The sequence below is a fragment of the Sinocyclocheilus grahami genome, unplaced genomic scaffold, assembly GCF_001515645.1.
Source record: "Sinocyclocheilus grahami isolate Dianchi unplaced genomic scaffold, SAMN03320097.WGS_v1.1 scaffold39.1, whole genome shotgun sequence".
In the NCBI taxonomy this organism is placed as follows: domain Eukaryota; kingdom Metazoa; phylum Chordata; class Actinopteri; order Cypriniformes; family Cyprinidae; genus Sinocyclocheilus; species Sinocyclocheilus grahami.
Window position 1 is genome coordinate 1,817,339 of NW_015505218.1, and position 20,593 is coordinate 1,837,931.

The 20,593-nt window shown below is 34.1% G+C and overlaps 1 protein-coding gene and 1 pseudogene across 1 annotated transcript in view; both read right to left on the bottom strand.

Moving 5' to 3' along the window:
• Positions 1 to 10,154: 10,154 nt before the first annotated feature.
• Positions 10,155 to 10,930, bottom strand: LOC107581982 (homeobox protein MSH-D pseudogene; annotated as a pseudogene).
• A 7,144-nt stretch (positions 10,931 to 18,074) lies between these two features.
• Positions 18,075 to 20,593, bottom strand: part of LOC107582015 (homeobox protein MSH-D-like) — a 4,430-nt gene continuing 1,911 nt past the window's right edge. The window contains exon 2 of the mRNA XM_016267704.1: positions 18,075 to 18,819. Coding sequence (XP_016123190.1) covers positions 18,398 to 18,819 — 422 coding nt within the window. The 3' untranslated portion in view covers positions 18,075 to 18,397. The remainder of the gene's footprint in view (positions 18,820 to 20,593) is intronic.

Below are 20,593 nucleotides of genomic sequence, written 5' to 3' on the forward strand. Positions count from 1 at the left end.
TGCATCTAACAATTCCTTGGGGGAAAAAAACAGTTAATCTTTAAGGGGAAAAAAAAGCATATACATGACCTCAAATAGAAGATAATACAGTTATCAAATAAGCATGTGTCCTATTCTGTGTCCTAAACTCCAATATTGGTGTCTCATATTTTAGAGCAATGCAATTTGGAAAATAAATCAATTAAATCTGTATGTGTGTGTTTACTGGTTTAACTATACTTATGAGGACCAAATGTCCTCACTTAGTGAAAGATCATGACAACCCACTAGTGCAGACGTTTTAATGGTCCTCACTAGTTAAAGATGTTTTTAACATCTGCACGTTTTGTGAGGGGTAGGGTTGGGTTAGCGTGTGAGGGTTAGTGGGGTTATGTTTGTGTGTGTGTGTGTGTGTGTGTGTGTGTGTGTGTGTGTGAAAATATTCAGATGTAACACCCTTTGTAATCGTTAAAATTTTCATAAGTAACTGTACAGTTACATTTATTTTGTAATTAAATTACATAACTCTGTTACATGTAAGTAGTTACTCCCCAACACTGATGGCAGGTAAGTAGTATGAAGGGTTGGAATGAATGATGAAAATGATAACTGAACTCTTCCGGATACAAAAGGTGGTATCCACGTAATCCTTAACATTTGACAGGAAATATAAAGGAGGGGAAGACACGCTGGAGACAATCGTTGGAGATCGAGACCATCATCTAGATGAGCACTAAATACAGATGCCCTGTGAAGACCTCGTCAACTAGACAGTCATCGGCACAAGACCATGAGAACCAGACAAGTCCTCTGCACAGACCCTGTGGCCAGCTTCGACTCCTTCACCATGTGATGTAGTCAATCATCAGTCGGAAAGAACTGGATGGATGTTCTGTGATTCCAGTCCACAATCTGACTTGTGTTGGAGCCTGGAATCAAACCATACCACATTGAGTTCATCTGCCAGAGGAGAACTGGCTTCCCGACTGAGCCTGGTTTTTCCCAAGGTTTTTTTTCTCCATTTCTGTCACTGAATGGAGTTTTGGCTTGCTTAGATGGGGACACTTAATTTTAGGCAATATCATCGACTTGATTCCACAGACACAGGCATTGGAAGAGAACTGAACTGAGCTGGATGATGACGACATCACTGAATCAATAATGAACTTCCTTTAACTGAAATATTGACTGTTTACTATTGTCCTCTTTTTAGAGTTGCTTTACAGCAAAATTTAATTGTGTTTGCATTATTGAAACACTACTTTCCTGTTTAACACTGTAAAGCTGCTTTGACACAATCTGTATTGTATAAAGCGCTGTATAAATAAAGGTGACTTGACTGGAGTTCACCGCTGGAGATCAGGAGAACAGGTAAGCAGTCCACTTCGAATAAACGAGACCAGACTGTAAGGAGAGATCAGATGTGTGCTTAAGTAGTGGTGCTGATGAGTGAATCAGACGAGGCACAGGTTTGGTTGGTTAAGCCTGGTCTCATGAAAATGCGTATGAATAGTACGCCAAATAGAAACAGAAAATCGTGGTATTGATGCACAAAAATTGACTTTGGCATACATATGCTACGCACATGTTTGACGTGCATATAATACGCAGTTTTCGCTTGCATATGGTATGTAATTTGTTGATGTGTATACGATACGCAGTTTTCACCTACATATGATACGCATCTACCCACAACCCTAATCCTACCCTATATACAGTGGGTACGGAAAGTATTCAGACCCCCTTAAATTTTTCACTCTTATCCTGTGACTGTTCTTGAATGGCCCAGCCAGAGCCCTGACTTAAACCCAATTGAGCATCTCTGGAGAGACCTAAAAATGGCTGTCCACCAACGTTTACCATCCAACCTGACAGAACTGGAGAGGATCTGCAAGGAGGAATGGCAGAGGATCCCCAAATCCAGGTGTGAAAAACTTGTTGCATCTTTCCCAAAAAGACTCATGGCTGCATTAGATCAAAAGGGTGCTTCTACTAAATACTGAGCAAAGGGTCTGAATACTTAGGACCATGTGATATTTCAGTTTTTCTTTTTTAATAAATCTGCAAAAATGTCAACAATTCTGTGTTTTTCTGTCAATATGGGGTGCTGTGTGTACATTAATGAGGGGAAAAAAATTAACTTAAATGATTTTAGCAAATGGCTGCAATATAACAAAGAGTGAAAAATGTAAGGGGGTCTGAATACTTTCCGTACCCACTGTATATATATTGCGTATCATATGCATGCCAAAGTAAATTTTTGCGTATAAACAATATGCCGAATCAAAACATAAACTCGTGCTATTGATACGCACTTTCATGAGATCGGGTTGGCTGGTTAGTAGTTGGGTGAGGGTGTGCACGGTGATTGGATGGACTCAGAGCCTGGCCGATCCGTTACAGTACCCAGCCCTCCACAGCCTGTTCTGAAGGCCTACCTCGATACCACAGCAGCTGACCTCTTCCACAGCATGTAGGATGATCAGGGTGAGAATCATGAGATCATCGTCTCAAGCTGTTGTGACGCGACACTATGCGATAGCATCCGGAGTAGACAAAATGTAACTAGTTACATGTAATGGTGTTATGTAATTTAATTACAAAATAAATGGGTAACACTTTATTTTAAGGTGTCCTTGTTACACATTACATGTACTTGCTATTATAATAAAAATTAATTCTGCATAAATTACATGCAAGTAACCCTAAACCAAACCCTAACCCTATAGTAAGTACTAGTGCTGTCAAATGATTAACCGTGATTAATCGCATCCAAAATATAAGTTTTGTATACTTTTGTATATATATAAATACAAACACATGCATGTATATATTTAAGAAAAATATGTTATGTTTATATATTAAATATATATATATATATATACTGTATGTGTGTGTCTTCTTTATATATACATAATAAATATACACTGTATACATATAATGTAAACAAACTTTTATTCTGGATGCGATTAATCGCGATGAATCGTTTGACAGCACTAGTAAGTACATGTAGTTTATAAATATTACTCAGTACATAAATGTGTAATTTCACTGTAACAAGGACACCTTAAAATAAAGTGTAACCGTTAACGATTATAAAGGGGGTTATATCTGAATATTTTCACACACACACACACACATTGGTATTGATGGTTTACAGGGACTCTCCATAGGCTTAATGGTTTTTATACTGCACAAACTGTATTTTCTATCGCCCTACACCGACCCTGTACACCTAAACCTACCCCTTACAGAAAACTTTGTGCATTTTTAGAATTAAAAAAAAAAAACACCATTTAGTAAGTTTTTTTAAGCCTTTTGAATTACAGAGACATAGGCAGTGTCCTCATAAACCAACTACACATTGTAATACCTCTGTAATACCCGTGTCATTTTACAAACTGGTGTCCCCATAAATCTTCCAAACCAGTCCACACACACAAGATTTTATTGATTTGTTTCCCAAATTGCATTGACACCAATGTTTCAGGAGTTTAGGACACAGAATAGGACACATGCTTTCAATAACTGTTTTATTTCCTATTTGGGTTTATGTATATGCTTTATTTTTTAAGATTAACAGTTTTTTCAAGGCACTTTTAGATGCCAATGTTTCCTGTCATATCTATGCAAAGAATTGAGTTTAAAAACAGTATCGTAGCTACTAAACTATTTCTCGTTATGATTTTAAATCTGTATTTAATCTCAGATTTATCTCAAAGTAAAAAGAGGTGCTAAAGTCTGATTTTGAGGCGGCTGTGCTTTAAAATTAAATTATTATAATATTAATTCAAGTAATGAAGGATTTTGAAAGTCTGCCAGCAATCAGTGTTGACTACTACTGTAAGTTAACTCTGCCTGGTTTTAATGACTGAAAATGATTAACAGTTGAAAACATTTATTAAAAATTTAGAAAAGTTATCAAAAAGTAATCAAATGTAATCAGTTACATTACTTTAATGAAGTAATTGAAATAGTTACACTACTTATTACATTTTAAACAGGGCAACTTGTAATCTATAACCTATTACATTTCCAAAGTAATCTTCCCAACACTGTCTACAAGGTATCTGAGATGACCACCATGGCGTCGGGAGTCCAAGATTTCCTCCAGGATCAATGGAAGGGGGGTTCCTCTGCTGGGCCAGGCTCTGTGGAAACAGAAAGAGGAGAGTGATAAGGCTTGAAGCGTGAAACAGGGAAGGATGTTCCAAGTAATAAGAGCAAGATTGCTATAACTAGTAGCAAGGGGAATTGGACAAATTAAGGGCAAGTCAAACAAGGTTATTGTAGCAGCACTTAAAGGTCCCCTGAAGTGCCTTGAAAAAAGCAGCGTTATTCTATGTGGTGACGTAATTCAACTGAAATAGGAAGAGAGGGTGGGACATATCGAGCAGCATTTTTAAAATAGCCAATAGCGTTTTGTTTAAATCTGCTCGGGCCAGAGCCATTGAGCTCGGTAAAGCCACATTTGACAGCCACATTCTAATAGATTGCCCCCTAGATTCAATATGAAACTCTTAGTAAAACAAAATAGTGGTCATAATCATGCTGAGGCTGTGTAGTTGTAAAAGTTTTGGATATATGCAGATATGATCCGCTCTGTGGGATCGCGTCTCTGGACCGGAACCAAAGTCCGGATCAGACTGTGTGCGCTGCCGCGGTTCGCGTGAAACAATGTGAAACCAGACCTCATTTGCACCAATGTAAAAGCATATTTAAACTGTCTGAATCATTCCCTATCACCTACATTGTGCACTACGAGCCATTTACTGTACAGGAAATACTACACTGTGAACAAGTGAGTGATCTCAGCCAGCGCTTCAGTGTCATTCATAGTGCAGGAGGCAGGCACTTCGGATTCTAGAGAGCATTTGATTGGTCAGAAGATTTGATGAGAAGATGAAGTACGATGTGACGTTAAAAAAATCGTTGAGCCGTTTTGGTGCAAGCTTTGAATGCTTATATCTTCTAAATGTGAATTTTGTCGCCGTTTTGGAGCACACTGCCTTATAGATAACCTTAAGACTAACATATTGATGCTAACACCCAAAAAACTTTAATTTTGATTTCATGGGGACTTTAAGCATGGTAAACTCCACCATTATTTGCATAGAGGGAAGTTGGAACTGTTTTAGTACCTTGTTCTTATGGTCTTAAACATATTTATTTGCACACTTTGTCCATCTGGTTTAAATAAACACCTTTTTGGATGCCAACATCCCTCCCATGTTTACATCTCGATGTGATCCTCCTTAGACCGACAGATCAACATACACTTTTAAAAATATAGGTTACAAAAGGGGGTTCTTGCAGTGACCATTTTTAGGTCTCCAAAAAACATTTTTGTGAATAGTTCTTAAAATATATATATTTTTTATTTGTGTGAAGAACATTTTAAAAAAAATAATCTTTTTTTTTTTTTCCCCACTATAAAGAACCTTTTGTGGAATGGAAAGCTTCCATGGATGTTTCTTCATGGAACCACAGATTGCAAAAATAACCTTTATACCTATGACAGCGTGATGCATCACCCAGCACAACAAGCTTCTAAAACACACTTGTGAAAGTAAATACCCATATAATAATTAGTCATTTAATCACATATTTTACCTTGAAAATGTTCCATTATACTTAAATATGAAGGCCTCTGTGGTAATTGAAAACCAATAGCAGTTGATCCCTATTTCAAGAGCTAATTTTCCAGTGCACTTGTACCTTTAGCAAGCTGTCTGACTAATGACGTCAGGAATAGACAAGCATTCAACAGCTAGCCGAGGACAAAAATATAAATGATAAAGCGTGTGTGTTTGGGCAGTTTTCATTAATACTAGATGCAGTTTAGATGACTGCGTGCAATTTCATATGGCAGCATGCTTTATCATCAGAAACCTAGAGGATTTTTACTTTATTTCCTCCATAAATCTCTATACAGTTAGATTAAACATCACATACTAAATGCAAATCTGCTTAATCCGAGATGCTTGTGCAACATTTGTCAACTTCATCTTATGTGTTGATTATTTGGTTTTATTTGATAAGTAGAAGCATGCTAATAATGTGTAATAAATTAAAACAAAGTAATAAATAATGTGACATGCAACCAAAGTTAATTTTATTTTAAGAAAAGCATGCAAAAACACTTTATTTACACCTGTTTGCATCTGAAAAGCATCCATTTCGAGACCAGTGACTGCAAGATCCCTTTTGGAAAGTTTTTTTTTTTTTTAAGTTTGTGTAACGAGTTCATGCTCTTCTGTGTCTTCTTCAATGCATAGCATCATCTTACTATTACCAACTGAAAATTAACTGTTAACTGTGTTACATTCATGAGTATTTTTTTTTTAATCTTTTAATTTATAGCCTACAAGTTTACATTAAAATACACTTCATTTATACAGTAACTTGAATACACATTCTTTATGATGAGCATGTGTCATTTCTGAATTTAATTTTGATATTTAGCCATAAAGTCTGGGAAAAAAATAATATAATGAATAAAATAAATAAATAAAGTAGCTTGGCATGAATGAATGAATAGGTAAGGATGTAAGTTGTAAATTGTCATGTGTGACACCCCAACACATGTAATGATATTTATAAATGACTAATTCATGATAGTTATTTAAAATAAAATAAAATATATATTTTTAAAGCTTTTAGGTGTGTGCACTGTCATGTACTCAACGTGTAAGGAAAACGCATTCCTACTTAGTAGTTAATGGCTGCAGCACATGACATTGTTAGAGTAATAAAATATAAAATATAGTAGCCTAAATGTTTTTCATAACCATAAACACCACATTAAGCAAAAAAAGTTGACTGGTAATGCATGAGATATCATACAAGGGAATACCACAAGGAAGTACACACACCCAGTCATTTTGATTTGTATCTCACAATGATGTTGTTCTCCCTGTAACCAGCAGAGGAGGTCTAAATCAAGAGAAGGAATGGAAGGAACAACATTAAACATGGACAGCATGTTCCTGACCCAAGTGTACACTGTACAGTCATCATCATTAATGTGGCGATAGAATATGTCAGATCACATACAGGCTAAATATGGGACATTCTGTGCACATAGCGTCCACAGTTTATCTTTTTTAGGGCTTAGTGTACACGCCCATAAAGGAGATTAATGAAATGTTTGATTCAATTATTTTGTCAGTGGTGATTATAAGAGCTTTGAAAACTTAATCTGGGACTGTAGGAAATCATGACTTTAATAATCCCCATCTCTAATTTTACAGGAAACATTTTAAAGTAAGACTGGCACCATTACCCGCTCTGTTCAGACTATTTTTTATTCAAATTTTTTGTGCAATGAAGCATGTGTAAAAAGAATAATAGTGAATTTCTAAACTAACCCATTTTTCCCCTTTCAAATTCTTTTTATATATTTCTCTGACCGAATGGAAACCCAGCAGTTAAATACTATTATTATTTCTCTACGTACATGCAATTTTAGAATTGTAGCCCGATTAATTTGACTCCTGAAAATCAATAAATACATAAATCAATCAATCAATAGGAATAATAATAATAAAATAATTAATTTAATCAATTAATATAATTAAATATAAGTCCACCCCCATTTAATTTCACGTTTATATATATATATATATATATATATATATATATATATATATATATATATTTTATATTTGCTGACTCCTGAAAATCAATAAATACATAAATCAATCAATCAATAGGAATAATAATAATAAAATAATTAATTTAATCAATTAATATAATTAAATATAAGTCCACCCCCATTTAATTTCACGTTTATATATATATATATATATATATATATATATATATATATATATCGATTTGATATTTGACCTCTCAGACCACAAAGAAAAATTGTGGGTAAAGTCTAGAAATGGATCTTTGTGATTTTTCCAATGAGAAACAAAGAATAAAGCTGACTGCACTTACCGATATGTGGCATTTTAACTTACCGATATGTGGGTTTTAAACAAGTTCTGAACAACTTGACAGCTTTGTGAATTTAGCTTCAGAGAGTCTTTTGACTTTTTTTTACACCACAGGAACAGGATCAGGCAAATTGCCCAGATTCACTGCACTCTCGTAAGTGGCTCAAAGTCGACATTATAAAACACATCGGCGAACACTTTAGCGGCTGTCTTTGATTAGCATGACTGGGTTCGTGTTTTGATTAAAGGAAGCTCAAGAGTAAAGTGGTGACCATAAACGATTTCCTGATTGCATCAAAGTCAAGCGGAAGCAGTAAACTGGGCCCTCGATTGGGCCCTCCATTTATAGAGCCACAACCTAATGAACAAGCCATAACAAGGCAGTAAAGAGGTCAAACCGAACTAATCGGTAACATTTTAGCATACCTTTCAATAATAACATTACTACTGTATATCATTTTTAACAAATAATTATGTAACCAATGACCATATTTATAAAAGTCATAAATTGTTCATATTTAGATATACTGTAATATGTATGCTCAAATTTCTAATATGCATACTGTTTGTTAATGAAAATGAATATAAAGCTTCCTTGCAAGAAATTGCTTTACTTTGTTGACATTTTTTTTTTAAATAGTATAATTCATATTCATATATAATTCATTATGCAAGAATGTATTGATAGTTTGGAAAAAAACATTCCTGGGACTTTACCTTTTTAAGGTAAGTGGTTGCAAACAATTTGTTTTAGCTACATTTAAATAAAAAAAAAAGTGTTGAAAGTTAGTCAACTAAATTTGTTTATTTAAATGTAGCTAAAATACATTGATTTCAACCACTTACCTTAAAAAAATTAGTAAATTCAATTAATCATTTTTTTTCAGTGTGGGTAGTTCCTGTAATATGACCAGCCTTGGATTAAAAAAAATTTAAAATAGTAACTTTAGAAAAAAACATTCCTGGGACTTTACCTTTTTAAGGTAAGTGGTTGCAAACACTTTGTTTTAGCTACATTTAAATAAAAAAAAAAGTGTTGAAAGTTAGTCAACTAAATTTGTTTATTTAAATGTAGCTAAAATACATTGATTTCAACCACTTACCTTAAAAAAATTAGTAAATTCAATTAATCATTTTTTTTCAGTGTGGGTAGTTCCTGTAATATGACCAGCCTTGGATTAAAAAAAATTTAAAATAGTAACTTTTTGCTATTTGAATAAAAAGGTTAACGAATGAGACCTTATTGTAAAGTGTTACCTGCTTTAAAAAAATACAAAATAAATAAATTAGAGGTGCACTTAAAGGAAATTAATAGAGAATATTTCACAAAACTCTCACATACTTTCTCAAACATTAAAACAGAAATATTAATTTAATAAACTAATTTCAATTAATAATTTTTTTTCAGTGTGGGTAGTTCCTGTAATATGACCAGCCTTGGATTAAAAAAAAATTTAAAATAGTAACTTTTTGCTATTTGAATAAAAAGGTTAACGAATGAGACCTTATTGTAAAGTGTTACCTGCTTTAAAAAAATACAAAATAAATAAATTAGAGGTGCACTTAAAGGAAATTAATAGAGAATATTTCACAAAACTCTCACATTTTTTTTCAGTGTGGGTAGTTCCTGTAATATGACCAGCCTTGGATTAAAAAAAATTTAAAATAGTAACTTTTTGCTATTTGAATAAAAAGGTTAACGAATGAGACCTTATTGTAAAGTGTTACCTGCTTTAAAAAAATACAAAATAAATAAATTAGAGGTGCACTTAAAGGAAATTAATAGAGAATATTTCACAAAACTCTCACATACTTTCTCAAACATTAAAACAGAAATATTAATTTAATAAACTAATTCAATAAACAAATGCTATTGTGTTTGCTTGCCAATTGCAGTTTACTGTACATGTTAGATTTCAGTGACGTAGAATTATAGTATAAAAATATATAAAAATGTGGCCAGAAAAATAAACTTCCACATTTTAGTTACAAGTGACTAATTTCAAAGACATCTTTGCATATATCATATTCACTGTCAAATTCTTACATTTCTCAGTGTGAACATACCAATGTATTTATCATATAAAATCATTCACCTTGACGTTTAATTTGTTTCAAAAACAACCTCTGTAAAATACTGTCCGTCAATTAAACCAATTAAAGTAAAAACAATGTGTAATGAACACTTTCTTACAGGATAAAAATCCATCAACATTAAATGTAGTGGAATTTAAACTCAGTATTTTGTACACAAAATAATTCGTTTTACAATATATTACATAAAGATGTATGACACAAATATACACAAAAGATTTGGCAACAGCATTATACATCCACACGGTAAAATTTGATCTTTCAGTCAGTGGAAAGTGAGGTAAAATGTCCCACTTTTTATTTCATGTATTGTAAGACGTGAGTGAAGGCACATTATGAAATATTGAATGACATTTTTTGGTTGCTGCTTTTTTTCAGACTTGGACACCCAAGGTTTGTAAACATTGTCTTTCTGTACATCCACAGATCAGTACTAGTCCATACTGTAGCACTTCTTCTCAAGCGAGGTGATACACGCTGTACCCTAAAGGTGTTCCATAGAATCCCACTGGAGCAACAGGCAATAAAGGCCTCTGGTAGGGATACGACTGGCCATAGAGTGAGACGGCCGAATGAAGTTGGGTTCCAAGAGGAAGAGGCAAACTGAAATTGGGGTGGAGGACAGGTTTGGCAGTCAGTTTGAACTTTTCCAGCTCGGCCTCTTGCAAACGCTTGGCCTTGGCCCGTCGGTTCTGGAACCAGATCTTCACCTGGGTCTCTGTGAGGGTGAGGGAGCTGGAGAATTCTGCTCGCTCGGCAATGGACAGGTACTGTTTCTGTCTGAACTTTCGCTCCAAGGCCAGGAGCTGTGAGGTGGTGAATGGCGTACGGGGTTTACGGTTGGTCTTGTGCTTGCGGAGAGGACAGGCACTTACCTGGCCTGTGGTGGGAAAAGAAGTTAGTGTAGCAAAATGTAATCATGAATCAATTTCTTGTAGATTTTAGGTTGGTCAAAAATAGATTTTAAACTAATTTAATTATAGTGTTTTCATAGTTCAAATAAAACAAAACATACACTTTATGCAAGTATACACAATGTAAGCATGTGAATGTGTTTTACTTTAATTGTTTTTTACTTCGATCATTTTAATAATAATTATGATGAATGCGAAGGTAGGGGATAAGTACAATTAAAATAAAGCTATAATAACATTTTTGTTGTATTTAGTAAATATATTTCGATATTGCAGTGGTGGACAGTAACGAAGTAGTTTTACTTCGTTACTGTACTTAAGTACATTTTTCAAGTATCTGTACTTTACTGGAGTAGTTTTATTTTGAGTAACTTTTACTTTTACTTCACTACATTCCAAAGCATAAGATCGTACTTTTTACTTCACTACATTTCAACGATAAAACTTATCGTTACTCCTTATAATATATCACGTGCTCCGAGACGCAGAAACGGTGTTTGATTCATGAACGAACTGATTTTTTCAATGAACCCGTTAAATCACGAATTAGAATGAACCGATTGCAGCTGTTCTTGAGTCGACAAAACTGATTCAAATGATCTGTTTAGTGCGAGTCTCCATTGAACTGAATTCACAAGTAAGAACCGGGAGATCTTGTGAGCGCCCGCGTGTCTGATGCTGTTAAAGCAGCACTATGTAACTTTTTCTGTGTTCAAAATTTGCAAAATGTATATAATGAGCGAGTACATCGTGAATTCATCTTCCAAACCGCATTTTTGTCTTATTCCGAATCACTACGGTACACTTATAATAAGTACTTATATTTGGACTATTGTAGCCTGGGCGGGTCATCATAGATGCGGAGTAACGCATACCTGCGTGAATCGCCAGAGACATAAACTTAGAGAAGTAGCTCCGGTTGGAATGTTCTTTCGCGGGATGTGTGCAGTTCTGTTTATTAACCGCCAGAGCGCCAAAAGTTACATAGTGCTGCTTTAAAAGTAAGTTACTAATGTCGAATTTTAGGATTAATTATTGTAACTGAAAATCATATTTAGGTCAAAGCTGTCAGTTTTTTGTGAACTAAATCTGCTGTAAAGGGTGATCTGTTTAAGCCCACTGAAATGCTTGAATGCAGACACATTAACATCAGAGTCTCTATGTTTTAGGTCAAAAAACATTAAAATAACAGAGATGAATTAAAATAACTCATGCACGTTCATCTTCCCCGCTGCTGTAATGTTAGCAGTTTTACTAAAATGCTATGCATTTAGCCCTATGTGACGTCTGTTTTTATATTGTTTGTCAGCACACATAGCCTAAGTTACTTTGTATCTGGATCATCTAGCCAAGTATAAATATAATATAAATATAAATGTTTATTCATAACCATGCTGAAAATAAGTCAATAATGTTAGCTGTATTTCCTATTTGGGTTTATGTATATGCTTTATTTTTTAAGATTAACAGTTTTTTCAAGGCACTTTTAGATGCCAATGTTTCCTGTCATATCTATGCAAAGAATTGAGTTTAAAAACAGTATCGTAGCTACTAAACTATTTCTCGTTATGATTTTAAATCTGTATTTAATCTCAGATTTATCTCAAAGTAAAAAGAGGTGCTAAAGTCTGATTTTGAGGCGGCTGTGCTTTAAAATTAAATTATTATAATATTAATTCAAGTAATGAAGGATTTTGAAAGTCTGCCAGCAATCAGTGTTGACTACTACTGTAAGTTAACTCTGCCTGGTTTTAATGACTGAAAATGATTAACAGTTGAAAACATTTATTAAAAATTTAGAAAAGTTATCAAAAAGTAATCAAATGTAATCAGTTACATTACTTTAATGAAGTAATTGAAATAGTTACACTACTTATTACATTTTAAACAGGGCAACTTGTAATCTATAACCTATTACATTTCCAAAGTAATCTTCCCAACACTGTCTACAAGGTATCTGAGATGACCACCATGGCGTCGGGAGTCCAAGATTTCCTCCAGGATCAATGGAAGGGGGGTTCCTCTGCTGGGCCAGGCTCTGTGGAAACAGAAAGAGGAGAGTGATAAGGCTTGAAGCGTGAAACAGGGAAGGATGTTCCAAGTAATAAGAGCAAGATTGCTATAACTAGTAGCAAGGGGAATTGGACAAATTAAGGGCAAGTCAAACAAGGTTATTGTAGCAGCACTTAAAGGTCCCCTGAAGTGCCTTGAAAAAAGCAGCGTTATTCTATGTGGTGACGTAATTCAACTGAAATAGGAAGAGAGGGTGGGACATATCGAGCAGCATTTTTAAAATAGCCAATAGCGTTTTGTTTAAATCTGCTCGGGCCAGAGCCATTGAGCTCGGTAAAGCCACATTTGACAGCCACATTCTAATAGATTGCCCCCTAGATTCAATATGAAACTCTTAGTAAAACAAAATAGTGGTCATAATCATGCTGAGGCTGTGTAGTTGTAAAAGTTTTGGATATATGCAGATATGATCCGCTCTGTGGGATCGCGTCTCTGGACCGGAACCAAAGTCCGGATCAGACTGTGTGCGCTGCCGCGGTTCGCGTGAAACAATGTGAAACCAGACCTCATTTGCACCAATGTAAAAGCATATTTAAACTGTCTGAATCATTCCCTATCACCTACATTGTGCACTACGAGCCATTTACTGTACAGGAAATACTACACTGTGAACAAGTGAGTGATCTCAGCCAGCGCTTCAGTGTCATTCATAGTGCAGGAGGCAGGCACTTCGGATTCTAGAGAGCATTTGATTGGTCAGAAGATTTGATGAGAAGATGAAGTACGATGTGACGTTAAAAAAATCGTTGAGCCGTTTTGGTGCAAGCTTTGAATGCTTATATCTTCTAAATGTGAATTTTGTCGCCGTTTTGGAGCACACTGCCTTATAGATAACCTTAAGACTAACATATTGATGCTAACACCCAAAAAACTTTAATTTTGATTTCATGGGGACTTTAAGCATGGTAAACTCCACCATTATTTGCATAGAGGGAAGTTGGAACTGTTTTAGTACCTTGTTCTTATGGTCTTAAACATATTTATTTGCACACTTTGTCCATCTGGTTTAAATAAACACCTTTTTGGATGCCAACATCCCTCCCATGTTTACATCTCGATGTGATCCTCCTTAGACCGACAGATCAACATACACTTTTAAAAATATAGGTTACAAAAGGGGGTTCTTGCAGTGACCATTTTTAGGTCTCCAAAAAACATTTTTGTGAATAGTTCTTAAAATATATATATTTTTTATTTGTGTGAAGAACATTTAAAAAAAAAATAATCTTTTTTTTTTTTTCCCACTATAAAGAACCTTTTGTGGAATGGAAAGCTTCCATGGATGTTTCTTCATGGAACCACAGATTGCAAAAATAACCTTTATACCTATGACAGCGTGATGCATCACCCAGCACAACAAGCTTCTAAAACACACTTGTGAAAGTAAATACCCATATAATAATTAGTCATTTAATCACATATTTTACCTTGAAAATGTTCCATTATACTTAAATATGAAGGCCTCTGTGGTAATTGAAAACCAATAGCAGTTGATCCCTATTTCAAGAGCTAATTTTCCAGTGCACTTGTACCTTTAGCAAGCTGTCTGACTAATGACGTCAGGAATAGACAAGCATTCAACAGCTAGCCGAGGACAAAAATATAAATGATAAAGCGTGTGTGTTTGGGCAGTTTTCATTAATACTAGATGCAGTTTAGATGACTGCGTGCAATTTCATATGGCAGCATGCTTTATCATCAGAAACCTAGAGGATTTTTACTTTATTTCCTCCATAAATCTCTATACAGTTAGATTAAACATCACATACTAAATGCAAATCTGCTTAATCCGAGATGCTTGTGCAACATTTGTCAACTTCATCTTATGTGTTGATTATTTGGTTTTATTTGATAAGTAGAAGCATGCTAATAATGTGTAATAAATTAAAACAAAGTAATAAATAATGTGACATGCAACCAAAGTTAATTTTATTTTAAGAAAAGCATGCAAAAACACTTTATTTACACCTGTTTGCATCTGAAAAGCATCCATTTCGAGACCAGTGACTGCAAGATCCCTTTTGGAAAGTTTTTTTTTTTTTTAAGTTTGTGTAACGAGTTCATGCTCTTCTGTGTCTTCTTCAATGCATAGCATCATCTTACTATTACCAACTGAAAATTAACTGTTAACTGTGTTACATTCATGAGTATTTTTTTTTTAATCTTTTAATTTATAGCCTACAAGTTTACATTAAAATACACTTCATTTATACAGTAACTTGAATACACATTCTTTATGATGAGCATGTGTCATTTCTGAATTTAATTTTGATATTTAGCCATAAAGTCTGGGAAAAAAATAATATAATGAATAAAATAAATAAATAAAGTAGCTTGGCATGAATGAATGAATAGGTAAGGATGTAAGTTGTAAATTGTCATGTGTGACACCCCAACACATGTAATGATATTTATAAATGACTAATTCATGATAGTTATTTAAAATAAAATAAAATATATATTTTTAAAGCTTTTAGGTGTGTGCACTGTCATGTACTCAACGTGTAAGGAAAACGCATTCCTACTTAGTAGTTAATGGCTGCAGCACATGACATTGTTAGAGTATTAAAATATAAAATATAGTAGCCTAAATGTTTTTCATAACCATAAACACCACATTAAGCAAAAAAAGTTGACTGGTAATGCATGAGATATCATACAAGGGAATACCACAAGGAAGTACACACACCCAGTCATTTTGATTTGTATCTCACAATGATGTTGTTCTCCCTGTAACCAGCAGAGGAGGTCTAAATCAAGAGAAGGAATGGAAGGAACAACATTAAACATGGACAGCATGTTCCTGACCCAAGTGTACACTGTACAGTCATCATCATTAATGTGGCGATAGAATATGTCAGATCACATACAGGCTAAATATGGGACATTCTGTGCACATAGCGTCCACAGTTTATCTTTTTTAGGGCTTAGTGTACACGCCCATAAAGGAGATTAATGAAATGTTTGATTCAATTATTTTGTCAGTGGTGATTATAAGAGCTTTGAAAACTTAATCTGGGACTGTAGGAAATCATGACTTTAATAATCCCCATCTCTAATTTTACAGGAAACATTTTAAAGTAAGACTGGCACCATTACCCGCTCTGTTCAGACTATTTTTTATTCAAATTTTTTGTGCAATGAAGCATGTGTAAAAAGAATAATAGTGAATTTCTAAACTAACCCATTTTTCCCCTTTCAAATTCTTTTTATATATTTCTCTGACCGAATGGAAACCCAGCAGTTAAATACTATTATTATTTCTCTACGTACATGCAATTTTAGAATTGTAGCCCGATTAATTTGACTCCTGAAAATCAATAAATACATAAATCAATCAATCAATAGGAATAATAATAATAAAATAATTAATTTAATCAATTAATATAATTAAATATAAGTCCACCCCCATTTAATTTCACGTTTATATATATATATATATATATATATATATATATATATATATATCGATTTGATATTTGACCTCTCAGACCACAAAGAAAAATTGTGGGTAAAGTCTAGAAATGGATCTTTGTGATTTTTCCAATGAGAAACAAAGAATAAAGCTGACTGCACTTACCGATATGTGGCATTTTAACTTACCGATATGTGGGTTTTAAACAAGTTCTGAACAACTTGACAGCTTTGTGAATTTAGCTTCAGAGAGTCTTTTGACTTTTTTTTACACCACAGGAACAGGATCAGGCAAATTGCCCAGATTCACTGCACTCTCGTAAGTGGCTCAAAGTCGACATTATAAAACACATCGGCGAACACTTTAGCGGCTGTCTTTGATTAGCATGACTGGGTTCGTGTTTTGATTAAAGGAAGCTCAAGAGTAAAGTGGTGACCATAAACGATTTCCTGATTGCATCAAAGTCAAGCGGAAGCAGTAAACTGGGCCCTCCATTTATAGAGCCACAACCTAATGAACAAGCCATAACAAGGCAGTAAAGAGGTCAAACCGAACTAATCGGTAACATTTTAGCATACCTTTCAATAATAACATTACTACTGTATATCATTTTTAACAAATAATTATGTAACCAATGACCATATTTATAAAAGTCATAAATTGTTCATATTTAGATATACTGTAATATGTATGCTCAAATTTCTAATATGCATACTGTTTGTTAATGAAAATGAATATAAAGCTTCCTTGCAAGAAATTGCTTTACTTTGTTGACATTTTTTTTTTAAATAGTATAATTCATATTCATATATAATTCATTATGCAAGAATGTATTGATAGTTTAGAAAAAAACATTCCTGGGACTTTACCTTTTTAAGGTAAGTGGTTGCAAACACTTTGTTTTAGCTACATTTAAATAAAAAAAAAAGTGTTGAAAGTTAGTCAACTAAATTTGTTTATTTAAATGTAGCTAAAATACATTGATTTCAACCACTTACCTTAAAAAAATTAGTAAATTCAATTAATCATTTTTTTTCAGTGTGGGTAGTTCCTGTAATATGACCAGCCTTGGATTAAAAAAAATTTAAAATAGTAACTTTTTGCTATTTGAATAAAAAGGTTAACGAATGAGACCTTATTGTAAAGTGTTACCTGCTTTAAAAAAATACAAAATAAATAAATTAGAGGTGCACTTAAAGGAAATTAATAGAGAATATTTCACAAAACTCTCACATACTTTCTCAAACATTAAAACAGAAATATTAATTTAATAAACTAATTCAATAAACAAATGCTATCGTGTTTGCTTGCCAATTGCAGTTTACTGTACATGTTAGATTTCAGTGACGTAGAATTATAGTATAAAAATATATAAAAATGTGGCCAGAAAAATAAACTTCCACATTTTAGTTACAAGTGACTAATTTCAAAGACATCTTTGCATATATCATATTCACTGTCAAATTCTTACATTTCTCAGTGTGAACATACCAATGTATTTATCATATAAAATCATTCACCTTGACGTTTAATTTGTTTCAAAAACAACCTCTGTAAAATACTGTCCGTCAATTAAACCAATTAAAGTAAAAACAATGTGTAATGAACACTTTCTTACAGGATAAAAATCCATCAACATTAAATGTAGTGGAATTTAAACTCAGTATTTTGTACACAAAATAATTCGTTTTACAATATATTACATAAAGATGTATGACACAAATATACACAAAAGATTTGGCAACAGCATTATACATCCACACGGTAAAATTTGATCTTTCAGTCAGTGGAAAGTGAGGTAAAATGTCCCACTTTTTATTTCATGTATTGTAAGACGTGAGTGAAGGCACATTATGAAATATTGAATGACATTTTTTGGTTGCTGCTTTTTTTCAGACTTGGACACCCAAGGTTTGTAAACATTGTCTTTCTGTACATCCACAGATCAGTACTAGTCCATACTGTAGCACTTCTTCTCAAGCGAGGTGATACACGCTGTACCCTAAAGGTGTTCCATAGAATCCCACTGGAGCAACAGGCAATAAAGGCCTCTGGTAGGGATACGACTGGCCATAGAGTGAGACGGCCGAATGAAGTTGGGTTCCAAGAGGAAGAGGCAAACTGAAATTGGGGTGGAGGACAGGTTTGGCAGTCAGTTTGAACTTTTCCAGCTCGGCCTCTTGCAAACGCTTGGCCTTGGCCCGTCGGTTCTGGAACCAGATCTTCACCTGGGTCTCTGTGAGGGTGAGGGAGCTGGAGAATTCTGCTCGCTCGGCAATGGACAGGTACTGTTTCTGTCTGAACTTTCGCTCCAAGGCCAGGAGCTGTGAGGTGGTGAATGGCGTACGGGGTTTACGGTTGGTCTTGTGCTTGCGGAGAGGACAGGCACTTACCTGGCCTGTGGTGGGAAAAGAAGTTAGTGTAGCAAAATGTAATCATGAATCAATTTCTTGTAGATTTTAGGTTGGTCAAAAATAGATTTTAAACTAATTTAATTATAGTGTTTTCATAGTTCAAATAAAACAAAACATACACTTTATGCAAGTATACACAATGTAAGCATGTGAATGTGTTTTACTTTAATTGTTTTTTACTTCGATCATTTTAATAATAATTATGATGAATGCGAAGGTAGGGGATAAGTACAATTAAAATAAAGCTATAATAACATTTTTGTTGTATTTAGTAAATATATTTCGATATTGCAGTGGTGGACAGTAACGAAGTAGTTTTACTTCGTTACTGTACTTAAGTACATTTTTCAAGTATCTGTACTTTACTGGAGTAGTTTTATTTTGAGTAACTTTTACTTTTACTTCACTACATTCCAAAGCATAAGATCGTACTTTTTACTTCACTACATTTCAACGATAAAACTTATCGTTACTCCTTATAATATATCACGTGCTCCGAGACGCAGAAACGGTGTTTGATTCATGAACGAACTGATTTTTTCAATGAACCCGTTAAATCACGAATTAGAATGAACCGATTGCAGCTGTTCTTGAGTCGACAAAACTGATTCAAATGATCTGTTTAGTGCGAGTCTCCATTGAACTGAATTCACAAGTAAGAACCGGGAGATCTTGTGAGCGCCCGCGTGTCTGATGCTGTTAAAGCAGCACTATGTAACTTTTTCTGTGTTCAAAATTTGCAAAATGTATATAATGAGCGAGTACATCGTGAATTCATCTTCCAAACCGCATTTTTGTCTTATTCCGAATCACTACGGTACACTTATAATAAGTACTTATATTTGGACTATTGTAGCCTGGGCGGGTCATCATAGATGCGGAGTAACGCATACCTGCGTGAATCGCCATAGACATAAACTTAGAGAAGTAGCTCCGGTTGGAATGTTCTTTCGCGGGATGTGTGCAGTTCTGTTTATTAACCGCCAGAGCGCCAAAAGTTACATAGTGCTGCTTTAAAAGTAAGTTACTAATGTCGAATTTTAGGATTAATTATTGTAACTGAAAATCATATTTAGGTCAAAGCTGTCAGTTTTTTGTGAACTAAATCTGCTGTAAAGGGTGATCTGTTTAAGCCCACTGAAATGCTTGAATGCAGACACATTAACATCAGAGTCTCTATGTTTTAGGTCAAAAAACATTAAAATAACAGAGATGAATTAAAATAACTCATGCACGTTCATCTTCCCCGCTGCTGTAATGTTAGCAGTTTTACTAAAATGCTATGCATTTAGCCCTATGTGACGTCTGTTTTTATATTGTTTGTCAGCACACATAGCCTAAGTTACTTTGTATCTGGATCATCTAGCCAAGTATAAATATAATATAAATATAAATGTTTATTCATAACCATGCTGACAATAAGTCAATAATGTTAGCTGATGTAATGTTTTTTTTATTTTTTATAATTTTAAATTCCTTGTTTTATTGTTGTGGTTATTGTTTTTATTTTATTTTATGTAAAGCACTTTGAATTACCATTGTGTATGAAATGTGCTATACAAATAAACTTGCCTTGCCTTGCCTTGATGCTAACTGTCTAGATAACGAGCTTGCTGGTGCTAAATTGAGGTATTTTTTTTTAATAAAGTCCAAATATTTTTATTCAACCACCTAGATAGATTACATCTGAGGGAAAAAGAAAGGATGTGATGCAGGGCCGTAATCCCTATTGCCCCTCCCCCAAATTATATATATATA